The sequence below is a fragment of the Mobula birostris genome, chromosome 1 (genome assembly GCF_030028105.1).
Source record: "Mobula birostris isolate sMobBir1 chromosome 1, sMobBir1.hap1, whole genome shotgun sequence".
NCBI classification, from domain to species: domain Eukaryota; kingdom Metazoa; phylum Chordata; class Chondrichthyes; order Myliobatiformes; family Myliobatidae; genus Mobula; species Mobula birostris.
Genome location: NC_092370.1, coordinates 150,708,747 through 150,724,076, shown reverse-complemented (window position 1 = coordinate 150,724,076; position 15,330 = coordinate 150,708,747). Strand labels below are relative to the sequence as shown.

At 41.6% G+C, this 15,330-nt stretch overlaps 1 protein-coding gene across 4 annotated transcripts in view; it reads left to right on the top strand.

The window, feature by feature from the left end:
* The window catches only part of cdan1 (codanin 1), a 176,309-nt gene that overhangs the window by 108,549 nt on the left and 52,430 nt on the right, over positions 1 to 15,330 (top strand). For 3 of the 4 annotated variants that reach the window (XM_072263937.1, XM_072263928.1, XM_072263957.1), the window contains 4 exons: positions 3,089 to 3,143; positions 5,519 to 5,652; positions 6,675 to 6,778; positions 9,852 to 10,001. In XM_072263937.1, coding sequence (XP_072120038.1) covers positions 3,089 to 3,143; positions 5,519 to 5,652; positions 6,675 to 6,778; positions 9,852 to 10,001 — 443 coding nt within the window. Of the gene's footprint in view, positions 1 to 3,088; positions 3,144 to 5,518; positions 5,653 to 6,674; positions 6,779 to 9,851; positions 10,002 to 13,840; positions 14,187 to 15,330 lie in introns of those variants that run through there. The other variant, XM_072263946.1, reaches the window with a different exon arrangement.

Genomic DNA, 15,330 nt, shown 5'->3' with positions numbered 1-15,330 from the left:
TTCCTGATTCTTTTGGTTGTTTCATGGAGCATTTTTTCATTGTTAGGATCTTGAATAGAATTATAAAGAATTGGAAGAACTTAGGTTTTTTGAAAATATGTGAACAACTTGGTATATGAGAGGATAAATATGGAAGTGACTTGAGTGTCTTGAATGACTCAAAATATGTGGTTGGTCATTCATGGGACAGAGCTAAAGACATTTCTTAACCTAGAGTCTTTGGAATTGACTACTCAAGGACTGTGGTAGGCTGAAGATATTTCAAGAGAAAGATCCATGGATATTTGGATATTAAGGAAATCAAGCAACACAAAGGTAAAACTGGCACTGAGATAGAAGATCAGACTTAGCTTACTGAATGGTATCACAGCAAAATGGCCTAATCCTTTTATATTTTTATGTAATTAATTCAATGTTCTTTTATCCCTATCAAAATAATAATAATTTTTATTTTGAACTCATTTTTACAATTGTTGTTTGCCAAGTCTATCAGATTCAGAGGTGAAACTGATCATTCTGCTTCTGGGTTTAGGATTCTGGTGTCTTAAAATCCAAAGTTATCAACTTGTTTTCAGAATTGTAGGAAGTTTTTATCTGGTAGGATTGACCATTCTTTCTTGGAAGAGCAAAACATTCTTTATTTTGCACGTCAGCAGGTAGATAATGGATCTAGTGGATATGAACAAACATGGGCACTCACATGGGTCCCAGCTATGCCTGCCTGTTCATTGGCTATGTGAAACAGTCTATGTTCCAAGCTCATACTGGTGACCGTCCTGCACCTTTTCTATGCTATATCGATGGTGCTGCTTCCTGCACCCGTGCTGAACTTGTCAATTTCATTCACCTTACCTCCCAACTTCCACCCTACCCTCGTTCACTTAGTCCAATTCCGACACTTCCCTTCCCTTTCTCTATCTCACTATCTCTGTCTCCGGAGACAGCTTATCCACCGATGTCTATTACAAGCACACAGACTCTCACAGCTACCTAGACTATTCCTCTTCTCTTAATTCTTCCGTCTCTGCCGCATCTGCTCTCAGGATGAGGCTTTTCATTCTAGAACGAAGGAGGTATCTTCCTTTTTCAAAGAAAGGGCCTTCCCTTCTTCCACCATCAACACTGTCCTCAACCGCATCTCTTCCATTTCATGTATGTCTGCTGTTACCCCATCCTCCTGCCATGCTCCCAGTGTAGGGTTCCTCTTGTCCTCACCTACCACCCCATCAGCCTCCGCATCCGGCACATAATTCTCCAAAACATCCGCCACCTCCAACTGGATCCCACCACCAAACACGCCTTTCCTTCCCCCCACCCCACTTTCTGCTTTCCACGGGGATTGCTCCCTATGGGACTCCCTTGTCCATTTGTCCCTCCCCACTAATTTCCCTCCTGGCACTTATCCTTGCAAGCGGAACAAGTGCTACACCTGCCCCTATACCTCCTCCTTCACTACCATTCAGGCCCTAAACAGTCCTTCCAGGTGAAGCGACACTTCACCTGTGAGTCTTTTGGGGTCATATACTGTGTTCAGTGTTCCCGGTGTGGCCTCTTGAATATCGGTGAGACCCAATGCAGATTGGGAGACCAATTCACCGAGCATCTATGCTCTGTCTGCCAGTACAAACGGGATCTCCCATTGGCCACCCATTTTAATCCCACTTCCCATACCCATTCCAATATGTCGATCCATGGCCTCCTCTACTACCAGGCTTAAGGCCACACTTATATTGGAGGAGCAACACCTTATATTCCAGTTGGTAGCCTCCAACCTGATGGCGTGAACATCAATTTCTCAAACTTCCAGTAATGCCACCCTTCTCCATCTTCCATCCCCTTATCTCTCTCTCATGTTATCTCCTCTTCCACGCATCACCTCCCACTGGTGCTCTTTCTGCCCCCACCCCCAACCTTTTTTCTTTCTTCCCTGGTCTCTTTCACCAATCAACTTCCTAACTCTTTGCTTCATCCCTGCCCCTCAGTTTCACCTATCACCTGGTGTTTCTCTCTCCCCTCCCCATCATTTGATCTACTCCTCAGCAATTTTTCTCCAGTCCTGCGAATGGTTTTCATAGTCATACTTTATTGATCCTGGGGGAAATTGGTTTTTGTTACAGTTGCTCCATAAATAATAAATAGTAATAGAACCATAAATAGTTAAATAGTAATATGTAAATTATGCCAGTAAATTATGAAATAAGTCCAGGACCAGCCTATCGGCTCAGGGTGTCTGACCCTCCAAGGGAGGAGTTGTAAAGTTTGATGGCCGCAGGCGGGGATGACTTCCTATGACGCTCACTGCTGCATCTCGGTGGAATGAGTTTCTGGCTGAATGTACTCCTGTGCCCACCCAGTACATTATGTAGTGGATGGGAGACATTGACCAAGATAGCATGCAACTTAGACAGCATCCTCTTTTCAGACACCACAGTGAGAGAGTCCAGTTCCATCCCCACAACATCACTGGCCTTACGAATGAGTTTGTTGATTCTTTTGGTGTCTGCCACCCTCAGCCTGCTGCCCCAGCACACAACAGCAAACATGATAGCACTGGCCACCACAGACTCGTAGAACATCCTCAGCATCATCCGGCAGATGTTAAAAGACCTCAGTCTCCTCAGGAAATAGAGACGGCTCTGACCCTTCTTGTAAACAGCCTCAGTGTTCTTTGACCAGTCCAGTTTATTGTCAGTTCGTATCCCCAGGTATTTGTAATCCTCCACCATGTCCATACTGACCCCCTGGATGGAAACGGGTCACCGGTACCTTAGCTCTCCTCAGGTCTACCACCAACTCCTTAGTCTTTTTCACATTAAGCTGCAGATAATTCTGCTCACACCATGTGACAAAGTTTCCTACCGTAGCCCTGTACTCAGCCTTTGGGCTGAAATGTTGACTGTACCTTATTCCATAAATGCTGCCTGGCCTGCTGAGTTCCTCCAGCATTTTGTGTGCATTGTAGTAGATATGAAATCAAGTTCAGTTACAAAATTGCAAACACACCAAGGTGTCTAATCAATTACAAATGCATATCCTCTGTGGCAGAAGCATTCTTGATACTGATGTCTTGATCTTCCCTAATTTTTAGGATTCTGTTCCACTGGTTGACCAACAACTGTTCTATCTCTGTTGCCCCTATTTGTGTGAGTATATTCCAGATGGTTTGGGGGGTGTGCAGTGAACTATTTAATGGTGGAAATACACCTCAAATAGTTTTGGCTGAAAATTGCAGAACCAAGAGACATTCCTGAAAATTGTTTTTCTAAGAATAATTGAGGGAGGTATCTGAGGACTATAACATTGTTTTTAATGTAATAAATGTTGAACTGACCAACCTGAAGAATTTAGTATGGGAATGCAAGAAATGCAGCATGTCATTAAATAGATATATTAGGGTCATTGAATTCCAGTGCTAAAATTCCAGTGTTGTGAAACAAATAATTTATTATGAAATAAAAGCAGAAAAAATTGAAAATGTTTTCAAGGTTAGGTTGCATTTGTGAAGGTAGAAACAGTTACCATTTTAGGTTCACTGAATTTTTTTTTATCAGAGCTGCTTTGAATACAAGGTAATTGACATAGAAAATAAAGAACATAGAATGAAACAGTAACAATGCAGGAATAGTCCCATCAGCCACAGTGTGCAAAAATAATTAAACTAGTAATTATATGCCTGATTAAACCAATCCATTCTGCCTACATAATGTCCATTGTCTATATGTATATTCATGCACCTTTTAAGAGCCTCTTAAGTGCTTCTGTTTTGCAGGATTTGCTTCCACCGGCAGTGCATTCCAGGCACCCACCACCCTCTGTAAAACAACAGCAGCAACAACTTGCCCTGAATATCTCCTCTCAAACTTACCACCTTTCACTTAAAATGCATGCCTACTAAGCCTTTCAGCCCTGGAGAGAAAGATACCAGCTATCTGCTTTATCTATACCTCTCAACCTTATTAACTTTGATTAGGTTTCCCTCAGTTCCAATGGATCCAGCGGAAATAACCCAGGTTTGTCCAACCTCTCCTTGTAGCACATGCCCTGTAATCCAGGCAGTATCCTGGTAAACCTCTTCTGCATCTGCTCCAAATCTTAACATCCTTCCTTTTATGAGGCAACGCAATATTCCAAATGTGGACTAACCTGAGATTTCTTAAAGGTGTGGCATAACTTTCTGATTTTTGAACTCAATGCCTCAACTAATCAGCATACCATCAACCACCTTTACCACCCTATAAACCACTTTCAGGGATTATAGATAACTCTGTACTCTATCCAAAGATAACTCTGTACATTAACACTGTTAAGTGTTTTGTACTGGCTCCTGAGATTTGATCTCCCAAAGTGCAACACCTCACTCTTGTCTGGTTTGAATTCCCATCTGCCATTTCTCCACTCTTATTTGCAACTAATCAATATCCCTCTGTGTCCTCTGGAAATCTTCTGTTACAATGCGACCAATCGTTGTATTGTCTGAAAACTTGCTAACACACCTGTTTACATCCAGATCATTTATAATCATCACCTAAAGTAGTGGTCCCAGTGTGGATCCTCGCAGAGCACCACATGTCACAGACTTCCAGCCTGAATAAGACCCATCAACCACTACTTTCTGTCTTCTATGTCAAGCCAATTCTGAATCCAAATGTAGATTCCTTGCATCTTAATCCTCAGGATGAGCCTCACATGAGGGACTTGTCAAATACCTTTGTAAAATCAACATGGACAACGTCCCCGGCTCTACCTTCATCAATCACCTTTGTTCATTCCTCCAAAAAAAACTCAATTCAGGTATTGGATCTGGAGATGTCATAATCCAGAGGTTCTTTAGACGTAACTCTCTGGTTACAACTGTTGTATTAGGTGTTCAGAAGAAAGAAACAAGAGTAACAACTGAGTCTAAGGAAGGAATAGAGCAAAGAAAGAACAAAGGTTGCGACCATCTTATACTAAAAACTAGATAAAGGACTTTCCATTTGTAAGGAGTAACCTGTGAAATAAGTTCTGTGTGACACAGACTGATACACGACCACAATCCACTGAATAAGCACATACAATTAGGTGATTATATTAGATTTGAATCCAACACAAGTTAGTAAAACATGACTTGTCCTGTACAATCCCTGGAATCACACTATTTCCAATAATGTGAGGCCAGGGTTGCCATGTTGATAAACTGTTGACAAAGCCACAATAAGGACAGTTAAAGAGAAAATAAACACATGAACATATTAAAACTGTGGAACACAGGCTAGGGTAATGTGATATGCCCTGCAGGTCAGGCTATGTTCGTGGAGATAGAAGAACTGAGCTACTATTATAGACAGATAACCTATGGTTGTGATGCAATCACACGGTGAGTTACTGAAATTGTTGAATTCGACATCAGGTGTGGAAGGCCAGAATGAGCTCAAATGGAAGAACAAATCCTGTTCCTCAAGTGCATGTTTGGCCTTGTGTAATTTCTATCTGCTATTTATGTTAATTAATCTTAATCATGATATTTCACATGTTACAGGTGAGTTACGCAAGCTGCTGGCTTCCTACGTAGCTGGTCATGGGATAAAAAATGGAGGATATATGAGAAAGATCACACCAACTTCAGCAGAACCTACAGTACCAGCTTTAGCACAATCGCAGCAGAGACTCCAGGTAATGCTTTCCTGGAGTGAAACAAAAGCACTTGTAAGGAATTGGCCCATAGAATCTACTCCATAGTTCAGCATAATCATAGCTATTCCAGTGTTGGCCTCAATACCAATCTCCTACTTGGCTCCTATCCTCTTGACTCCTTTGTAGTTTTAGACATCTCTCTGCTTTCCTTGAAAACATTCAGCAACTCTGACACCACATCGCAGGTGAACAGATTTAAAGAGTTACTCAAGAGAAGGGATCTCGTCCTAGATTAAGTGAAACCTTATTCTTGAGTTTGCCACCCCCTACCCTGGCAACCCTGAGTACTAGGTAACATACACTGCCCCCCCCCACCCCGCAACCCTGAGTTCTAGGTAACATACACCCAGCATCCACCTGTCAAACCTCCTCAGAATCTTGTATGTTTCAATAACATCACTTCCACTTATTTCTTATGAACTCAAATGAGTGTAGGCTCACTTAATTAATTAATTGAGTAGCGGGAATACAACTGATGGCTTTATGCATGAAATATTTTGTATATTGCTTTTCACATTAATTAATTCTTAATGCCTCAGATTGACTGCCATTCATTTCATTCTAATAAAGGTACCTTTCTTTCCAGCTTCCTAATCTATACCCCACTTATCTTAATCCTTGATAAATTTGCATTATTGTTGTTGGTGGAAGATTTGGAGGCTGGTGTCTGCTGTCACCTTGCTCGTGCTTGGATCTGTCATTTTCCCAGAAACCTGATGGTACTTGGTATTTCAAGTACTTCCTTGAATCACCTCACAAGTTAGTGATGGCCTCCTTCTGGTCTCCATGATCTGATCTCAAACTTGCTGCAGCAACTGTTAAATACAGAGGCTTAATGACAAGTGTGTTCTGCAAGGGCTTTCTATTATGTGGATGGTGGATAAGCTATTACAGCAAGCACACCACTCAGTTAACAGTGGAGTAATGGATATTGAGTGTGTTATAAACTAAAGGTGAAGAATTTTGAACTGCATCATTAATTTTTTTTGTTTCTTCTATAGACAGAGTTGGAGGAGGCCTTTTTTCACAATCAACCCCCATCACTTCGCAAAACAGTTGAGTTTGTGGCTGAAAGAGTTGGATCTAATTGCGTGAAGCATATCAAGTAAGACCAATGAAAGTTAAGTTAGCAGCAAATCATAAACACAAGAATCTGTTGATGCTGGAAATCCAGAGCAATACACAAGATGCTGGAGGAACTCAGCAAGTCAGGCAGTATCTGTGGAGAAGAATAAACAGTCAATAATTGAGGTTGAGACACTTTATCAGTTCTGGACGGGGACAGGGTGGGGAGGGGAAGGAGAACAAGCTGGTGAGGTGGGTGAGGGAGGGTTATGAAATAAGAAGCAGGGGGATAGGTAGAAGAGATAAAGGGCTGAAGAAAAGGAATTTGATAGGAGAGGACATTAGACCATGGAAGAAACAAACGAGCGGAACCCAAGGGAGGCGATGGGCAGGTGAGGAAAAGTGAAGGGGTAATAGGGTAACCAGAATTGGAAATGGGAAAAGAGATAAAGGGGAGGGGGAGAGATTAACAGAAGTTTGCCATCAAATTTGGAGGCTGTCCAGATGCAATATGAGGTGTTGCTCCTCAAAACTGCTTCTGGCCTCGTAGCAGTGAAAAGGTAATGGACTGACGTGACAGAATGGGAACGGAGAAGTATACTTACTTTAAAATTACATTCATTTGTTAAAGTATCCTTTATTAATGTAACTCACATTCCTTGGAACTCAGCATCCACAGCTTTTTGTCAGTAGGTCAGGATGGAAACACATCTAAATTGATGAGTTGAGGTAAAAGCAGTGAGGATGTTAGATGAGCTGCAGGTGGCCACTGAACAAACTGCTACAACCTTGGGGGATAAAATGCTTTATTTAATTAGCCAGCACCTCTACTGTTCATCACTTGCACACATACAGTGCCCAGATATTTGTTCCTCTGCTCTTTTCCACATGGTTGTCATGTTCTTCCTACCAAAATGTGCAACCTGACACTTCAAGGACATTAGTCAATTGCTTGCCTGTACTACACTTTTATTAATGTTTTTGTTATAGTTTTCACTGTATTACAGAAATGTACTTCCAGTGCATTACTCCAAACTATTTACCAGTCTTGAAAACAACAGTAAGAGAAAATCAAAAGGGCAGGTTTCAGAAATCTGAAGAAATCAAACTGCTTGAAACACACAGCAGGTTTGGGAGGAACATTTGGAAGGAAGGAAATATCTCTGATAGGATGAGACTAAGTGAGTTCAGGGAGATTATAATTATACTTTATTGCCTGTGTGTTTTACTAACAGCAAGGTACTGGCATGCCAGTGTTATAAGAAACATGTATAGAATGGACAGTGTCTTACTCAGCGCTGGGAGTCTAAAACTACAGAGCACAAGCTTAAGGTGAGAGGGAAGAAATTTAAAGGAGATCTGAGGCATACGTTTTTCACACATAGAGCGATGTGTGAAAGGTATTTGGTCAAGTACTTGGATAGGAAAGACCTAGAGAATACAGGCAATATGTGGGGATTTGGTTATGGTCAGCATGAAAGAGGAAGGTGGAAAGGATTGTTTCTGTGTTGTGTCATTCTTTGAAACACCATTTATGGAGTAAGAAGCACAAAAGGTAATTCAGGTTGAAACTGTTATGTTGAAAAAAGCGTTGGGTGAGACGTGAGAGATTAAGGCAGAAGAGTGATGAAGCTAAATGTCAAGGCAGTGAAAACTGTTTCCCCTTCTGGGCACTGGACAAAAAAATAAGAATGAGTCCTTGTGGCAGTGAAGCATAAATTTTGTTGAAGTAGATCTGGACTCCAAGCATTGCATTAGGAAATTGCAGGAATTATTGTTCATGATTTGAAAGTTTTCAGAATACTGTAAATCGACAACTGTATAGTAGATAGAGAAAAGGACTCTTGTTTGTCCGTAGATCTGGGGAGTGGGCGTTACTTGAAGTCCAGTTAATTTTTAGGTTAAGTTGGAAATCACTCTGTACACAAAGATAAAAATTTGGAACTTTAATTCAGCAGGTTGAGCAGGATCTGTGGGAGGAAAGAAATTGTCGAAGTTTTGGATCAACCCTCCCTCTATCAGGTCTCATGTTTGGGATTAATGTCTGTTAACCAAAGATATTGAGGAATTTGGGGCACTTGGTTACATATCTCACAAACAACAATATAATACAGGTTTCTCCCGCTATCTGAAGGTAGAGCGTTCCTATGAAACCATTCGTAAGCGGAAATGGTGTAAAGCAAAGAAACAATTACCATTAATTTATATGGGAAAAATTTTTGAGTGTTCCCAGACCCAAAAAATAACCTACCAAATCGTGCCAAATAGCACATAAAACCTAAAATAACACTAACATATAGTAAAAGCAGGAATGATATGATAAATACACAGCCTATATAAAGTAGAAATAATGTATATACAGTGTAGTTTCACTTAACAGAATCGGGAAGAATTAGCCAAAACCAATTTGTAGAAAAAAATCGGCACGTACACGCATGCGTACACACCTGGCCACGCAAGGCTTCACGGTCATGGTAGTCTTTCTCGGGGTAAACACAAGTTTAAAGCAGGCGTCTTTTTTTCGTAAAAGCGAAAATCTTCTTTCGGTTAGCGAAAACAGGTACCAATGTAGATCTTTTGTAAAAGCGAAGTGGCATAAAGCAAACGTTCGTAAAGCGGGGGTCACCTCTACATTGTTTTTTTTTAGTGATGTTGAGAGATTGATATTTGTCAAGGCAGGAGATTTGCGTCCTTTATAATTACTGACAAACCTAGACAGTTTTCAGTTTAAGGTTGTATCTGAAAGGTGATGACATAATATTACAGGAGTGATAGTTATCTGGAACAAGCTGCTAGAGGAGGTGATAGAGGCAAATACAGTTATAGTGTTTAATAGGCATTTGGAGAGGTACTGAGGAAAGGAGTAGAGTTCTATAGGCCTAATACAGGAAAATTAGGTTAGTGGACTTAAGACGCCTGGTTGGCATGGATGAGCTGATGGAAAGGACCATTTCGGTGATCTTACGACAGCATTGCAGAACACGCCTCATCATCTTGAAGGTGACTTGAAACCAGACAGTTAGTTTGATAAGTTTTGGGAGTCCATTTTTGTTTTGTGTAAACAAATAAAAGTAAAAGTAAAACTAAATGATAGTCTTTACTCCCTTTCCTAGGGCGACACTGGTGTCTGAGCTGGTCAGATGTGGGATAGCAATGCTGCAGAGTGAAATGAAGGATGAGGAGTCCAACCTGCCCAAACTGCTTGAAGCTGTTACCCACCAGCTCTGCGAAGAAGGCAGGCAGGCAGTGGCCAAAGGCAGAGAGTAAGTGTTTATGTGATTTGAGTAGTGACACCTTGGTAGATGCTGTGCATGTTTGCTGAGCAGCTAATATTTCCTGCTTTGAAAGAAGAATTGTGACCAAAATAAATCATTTTGCAGAGCAGTCAAAATTGCAATTTGAGGCCTACCCAGCTGCTGTCAGGATTTGCATGAATGGAGAGATTTGCCTTCTGAGTCTTTCCATTTTACGCTACTTCAATGTATGACAGTCTGGAGTGTATTCCCTGGAAAGGCATTGGAATCAGTCACAGCTCTCAAAAAATCATTGGATATAGACTTAAATTGATTACTTGCAGAGTTCTTACGTATATATCAAAAAACGGCCAAGTGACTAACTAGTTAAACTTTTCAAGGGATGGGGCACAGTTGTGTCTTCTGCTGTATAATTCTTACACTAGAACAGGAGTTCCAACTTGGGGTCCATGAGCCCCCTGCTTAATGGTAATGGTCCATGGCATAAAAAAAGATTAGGAACCCCCGCGTCCTAGAAGATTCAGCCTTTCATGTGTGAGGTGTAGCCCAGTTTCCTTTCCCTTCCCTTGGAGAAATAGCCTTAAGGGTGTGTTCAACTAAATAGTTAAAGAATCTCTTGAAAGTCAATAAAAAAAGCTGCAGATAAGACCATAAGATATAGGAGCAGAATTAGGTCATTCAGTACATCGAGTTTGCTGTGCCATTCAATCATGGCTGATTTATTATCCCTTTCGACCCCATTCTCCTGCCCTCTCCCCGTAACCTTTAGCTCTCTACTTATTAAGAACCTCTGCTTTAAATATACTGAATGACTTGACCTTCACAGTTGTCTGTGACAATGAATTCCGCAGATTCACCACTTTCTGACTAAAGGAATTCCTACTCATCGCTGTTCTAAAGGGATGTCCTTTTATTCTGAAGCTTTGACTTTGACTCATCCAATATAGGAAACATACTATCCATGAACATTCTATCGAGGCCTTTCAATATTCAATAGGCTTCAGTGAGAACCCTCTCGTTCTTGTAAATTCCAGTGAGTATAGACCCGGAACCAATAAATACTACTCATACGTTAACCCTTTTATTCCCAGGACCATTCTTGTGAACCTCCTCTGGAGCCTCTCCAGTGCCAACACATCCTTTCTGACAGCTGCTCACAATACTCTCAAGTGCATTCTGACCAGTGCCTTTTGAAGCCTCAGCATTACATCCTTGCTTTTATATTCTGGTCCTCCCAAAATGTATGCCAACATTGCAATTGTCTTCCTTACTACTGACTCAACCTGCAAGTTAACCTTTAAGGAGGACTGCAAAACCCCTTGGTACCTCTGATTTTTGAATTTTCCTCCTGTTTAGAAAACAGTCTGTGCCTTTATTGCTTCTACCAAAGTGCATGACCATACACTTCCTGACATTGTATTCCACCTGCCAGTTCTTTGCCCATTCAATTAATCTAATTCCTTATGCAAACTCCCTGCTTCTTCAACATTGCCTGCCTCTCCATCTTTCTTCATATCGTCTGTAAACCTGGCCACGAAACCATCAATTTCATTGTTCAAATCATTGACATATAATGTGAAAAGAAGCGGTACCATCCTCACCAGCAGCCAACCAGAAAAGGTCACCTTTATTCCCACTCTTTGCCTCCTGCCAGTCTAGTATCTTTCTTGTAGTACCATAGGGTCCAATTTTGTTTAGCAGCTTCATGTGCAGCACTTTGTTAAAGGTCTTATGAAAATCAAGTAAGCAAATCCACTGACTCTTCTTCGTCTAGCCTGCCTGTTATTTGCTCAAAGAATCCCAGTGGATTTAGGTAACCATACAAACTTTGGCATATTTTATTATGTGCCTCCAAGTACTCTAAAACCTCATCCATAATAATTGGCTCCAACATTTTGCCAACCACTGGTCAGGCTATCTAGCCTATAATATCCTTTCTTTTGGCTCTCTACCTTGGGAAAGAGTGGAGTTACATTTACAATTTTCCAGTCCTCCAGAACCATTCCAGAATCCATTGATTCTTGAAAAATCACTACTGATGCCTTCACAATCCCTTCAGGCAGCTCTGGAGTGTAGTCCTTCTCCAGGTGACCTTCAGACCTTTCAGCTTCCCAAGTACCTTCCCCTTGGTAATAGCAACTATACTCATGCCTACCCCTCATACTCTTGGAAGTTCTGGCAATGCAAAATTCCTAATTCAGTTTGTCCGCCACATCATGTGTTCTTTATTACACCTCTCCTTCTTCATCTTGCAATGGCCAGATATCTATTCTTTACTGTTTCCCTCCTTTACTGTTTATACATTTAAAAAAGGTTTCAATGTTTTAGAAAAGATAGAGAGGGAAAGCTGCTCATTGCATCACTGGCATCAGCCTACCCACCATCAAGGACATATGTAAAATACGGTGCCAGAAAAGGGCCAATAGCATCATGAAGAATCCTACACACCCTGCTCATGGACTATTTGTCCCACTCCCACCAGGGAGGAGGCTGTGTAACATCCACACCAGGACCACTGACTCAAAAACGGTTACTTTCCCTAAGCAGTAAAACTGATCAAACGCTTCACCTACTAACTCTTATCACTATTCATTATTTCTTTTTGTACTGCCCATTGTCAGTTTATGGACAAACTATGTATATAAGCTATCGTGTGTACTTCTATTTATTATGTGCTTTTTTTTAGTATTATTAATGGTGTTCTTTATCTTCTGTTTTTTTTTCACTGTATCGGATGTGGAGTAACAATTATTTTGTTCAGGAAATAACAAACAATCATGAAAAGGGGGGTGTTGCACTATTAATCAGGAATGATATCACAACTGCACTCAGGTGGGACATGATAGAGGGCTCATCTGCTGACTCTGTAGGGGTAGAACTTAAAAATAAAGGTGCACTCACTCTGGGATTACACGACAGACTCTTTCTCCTTCTCCCCTGCACCCCCGCGCCACTATAGCCACCAGGCAATTGAGGAGCAGATACACAGCCAGATTAGGCAAAGGGCAAAAACCCAAACCAAATGCCATGGATGAACCAGGAAATAGGTGGTATACTGAGGGTTAGATCTGTGGCATTCAAGGCAGGTGATCCAGAAATATAGTAGTCCAGGTACGACCTACAGAAGGCTATTTTAAGGGTAAGAAGGCAATTCCAATTGAGGTTAGAGATGGAATAGGATGTGCATCAGCTCTGATAGGGTTTGCAGGCCATTACTTCCTATAAAGCAAAACCTAACAACAAGAATGGCTGTGATGCTTCTCTCCCAGATGATCACAAAGCCTTTTATCCATGCTTTGAAAGGAAGAATAAAATTAAACCTGTGCAAGTCCCTGTAGCATCTGGTGACCCTGTGATCTCTGTCATGGAGGCCAACATAATAACATCTTTCCAGAGTGTGAACCCTTGCAGGGCATCAGGCCCTGACTGGTGTACCTGATTGAGCTCTGCTAACCTGTGCTATCCACCTGGTGGGAGTTTCCAAGGACATCTTCAATCTCTTACTGCTGCAGCTGGGGGTCCCCACCTCCCTCAAAAGAGTGACAATCATACCAATGCCCAAGAAGTGCAGGGTGAGCTGCCTCAATGACCAACACCCAGTTACACTCATCTACTGTGATGAAGTCTTTGTGAGTTTGGTCATGGCTGGAGTCAACTCGTGCCTAAGCAAGGACCTGGACCTGACACAATTTGCGTATTGACACAATACATCTACAGCAGATGCAATCTCACTGGCTCTCCACTTGGCCTTGGATCACCTGGACAATTGCAATACCTGAACAATAGCTGCTGTTTATTGATTACATCTCAGCATTCAACACAATTGTACCCTCAGTTCTAATTAACAGGATCCAAAACGTGGGCCTCTGTACACCCCTCTGCAACTGGATCCTTGACTTCCTCACAGGGAGACCCCAGTCTGTGAGAATCGGAAAGAACATCTCATCACTGACAATCAACGCCAGCGCACCTCGGTGGTAATGAGGCGGTAGGTGTTCAGGAGCGAGATAGGTCAGCTGGTTGAGTGGTGTTGCTGCAACAACCTTACACTCCAGATTAGTAAGGCCAAGGAATTGATTGCGGACTTCAGGAAGGGGAAATTGAGGGACACATACCAGTCCTCATCCAGAGGTGAGCAGTGGAATTGGTAAGTAGTTTCAAGTTCCTGGATGTCAACGTGTCTGAGGATCTATCCTGGGTCCAACATATTGATGCAAATACAAAGAAGGCATAACAGTGGGTATATTTTATTAGGAGTTTGAGGTGGCTTGATGTCACCAAATACACTTGCAAATTTCTACGGATGTACGGTAGAGAGCATTCTGACTGGTTGCATACCAGTTTGGTGTGGGGTTGCTTCACCATCTGCAAAGGATCAGAAAAAGCTGCAGAAAGTTGTAAGCTCTGCCAGTTCCATCATGGACTCTAGCCTCCCCAGCATCAAGGACACCTTCAAGAAGGTGGCATCCATCACCCATTACATGCCTTCTTCTCATTGCTGCTATCAAGAAGGAGTTGTAGGAGCCTGAAGACACACACTCAGTATTTGAGAAACAGTTTCTTCCCCTCCACCATCAGATTTCTGAATGGACAATGAACCCATGAACATTACCTCGGTATTTTTCCTTTCTTTTTGTACTACTTATGTAATCTATTTTTATATACTTATTGTAATTTATAGTTTTTAATTACTATGTATTGCAATGTATTTTCGTCGCAAAACAGCACATTTCACAATAGATGCCAGTGATATTAAACCTGATTCTGAACAACAGGGTTGTTTTCATGGTGACTTCAACTTCTTTGATGGACTGGGACCTTCTTGGTGCATGGGGCAGAATTTGTTAAGTGTCTTCTTAAATCAATATGGTGATAGTCCCAACAAGAGGAGGGGGCATACTGGACTTGGTATAGGGAAATAAGCCTGGCCTGGGATCAACCTTTCTGTGGGAAATTATTTTGGAAACTGTGATCACGATATTGATAAATATGGACCTTCTGGGAGAGTAAATTGGAGCAGGACAAGTCCACATCTGACATGTAAATGGTGTTTAAAGACTATGAAGGGTATAGGACAGGTATTTTCCAGTAACCAGGAAGGACAAGGGTGGTAAGATAAAGGAACCTTGGATGTTTAAAGAGGTGATGAAGAAAAACTAAACTCAAATGGAGCCCTGAAGACTATAAAAAAGCTAGAAAAGAACTCGAAGGGAATTATGCGAGCCAGGAACGGACATGAAAAGTCCTTGGCAAGTATGATTAAAGGGAATCTTAAAGCAAGAAGATGAGGGTAGGACCACTCAAGGATAAAGGAAGAAACATATGGTTTAGGTGGAAG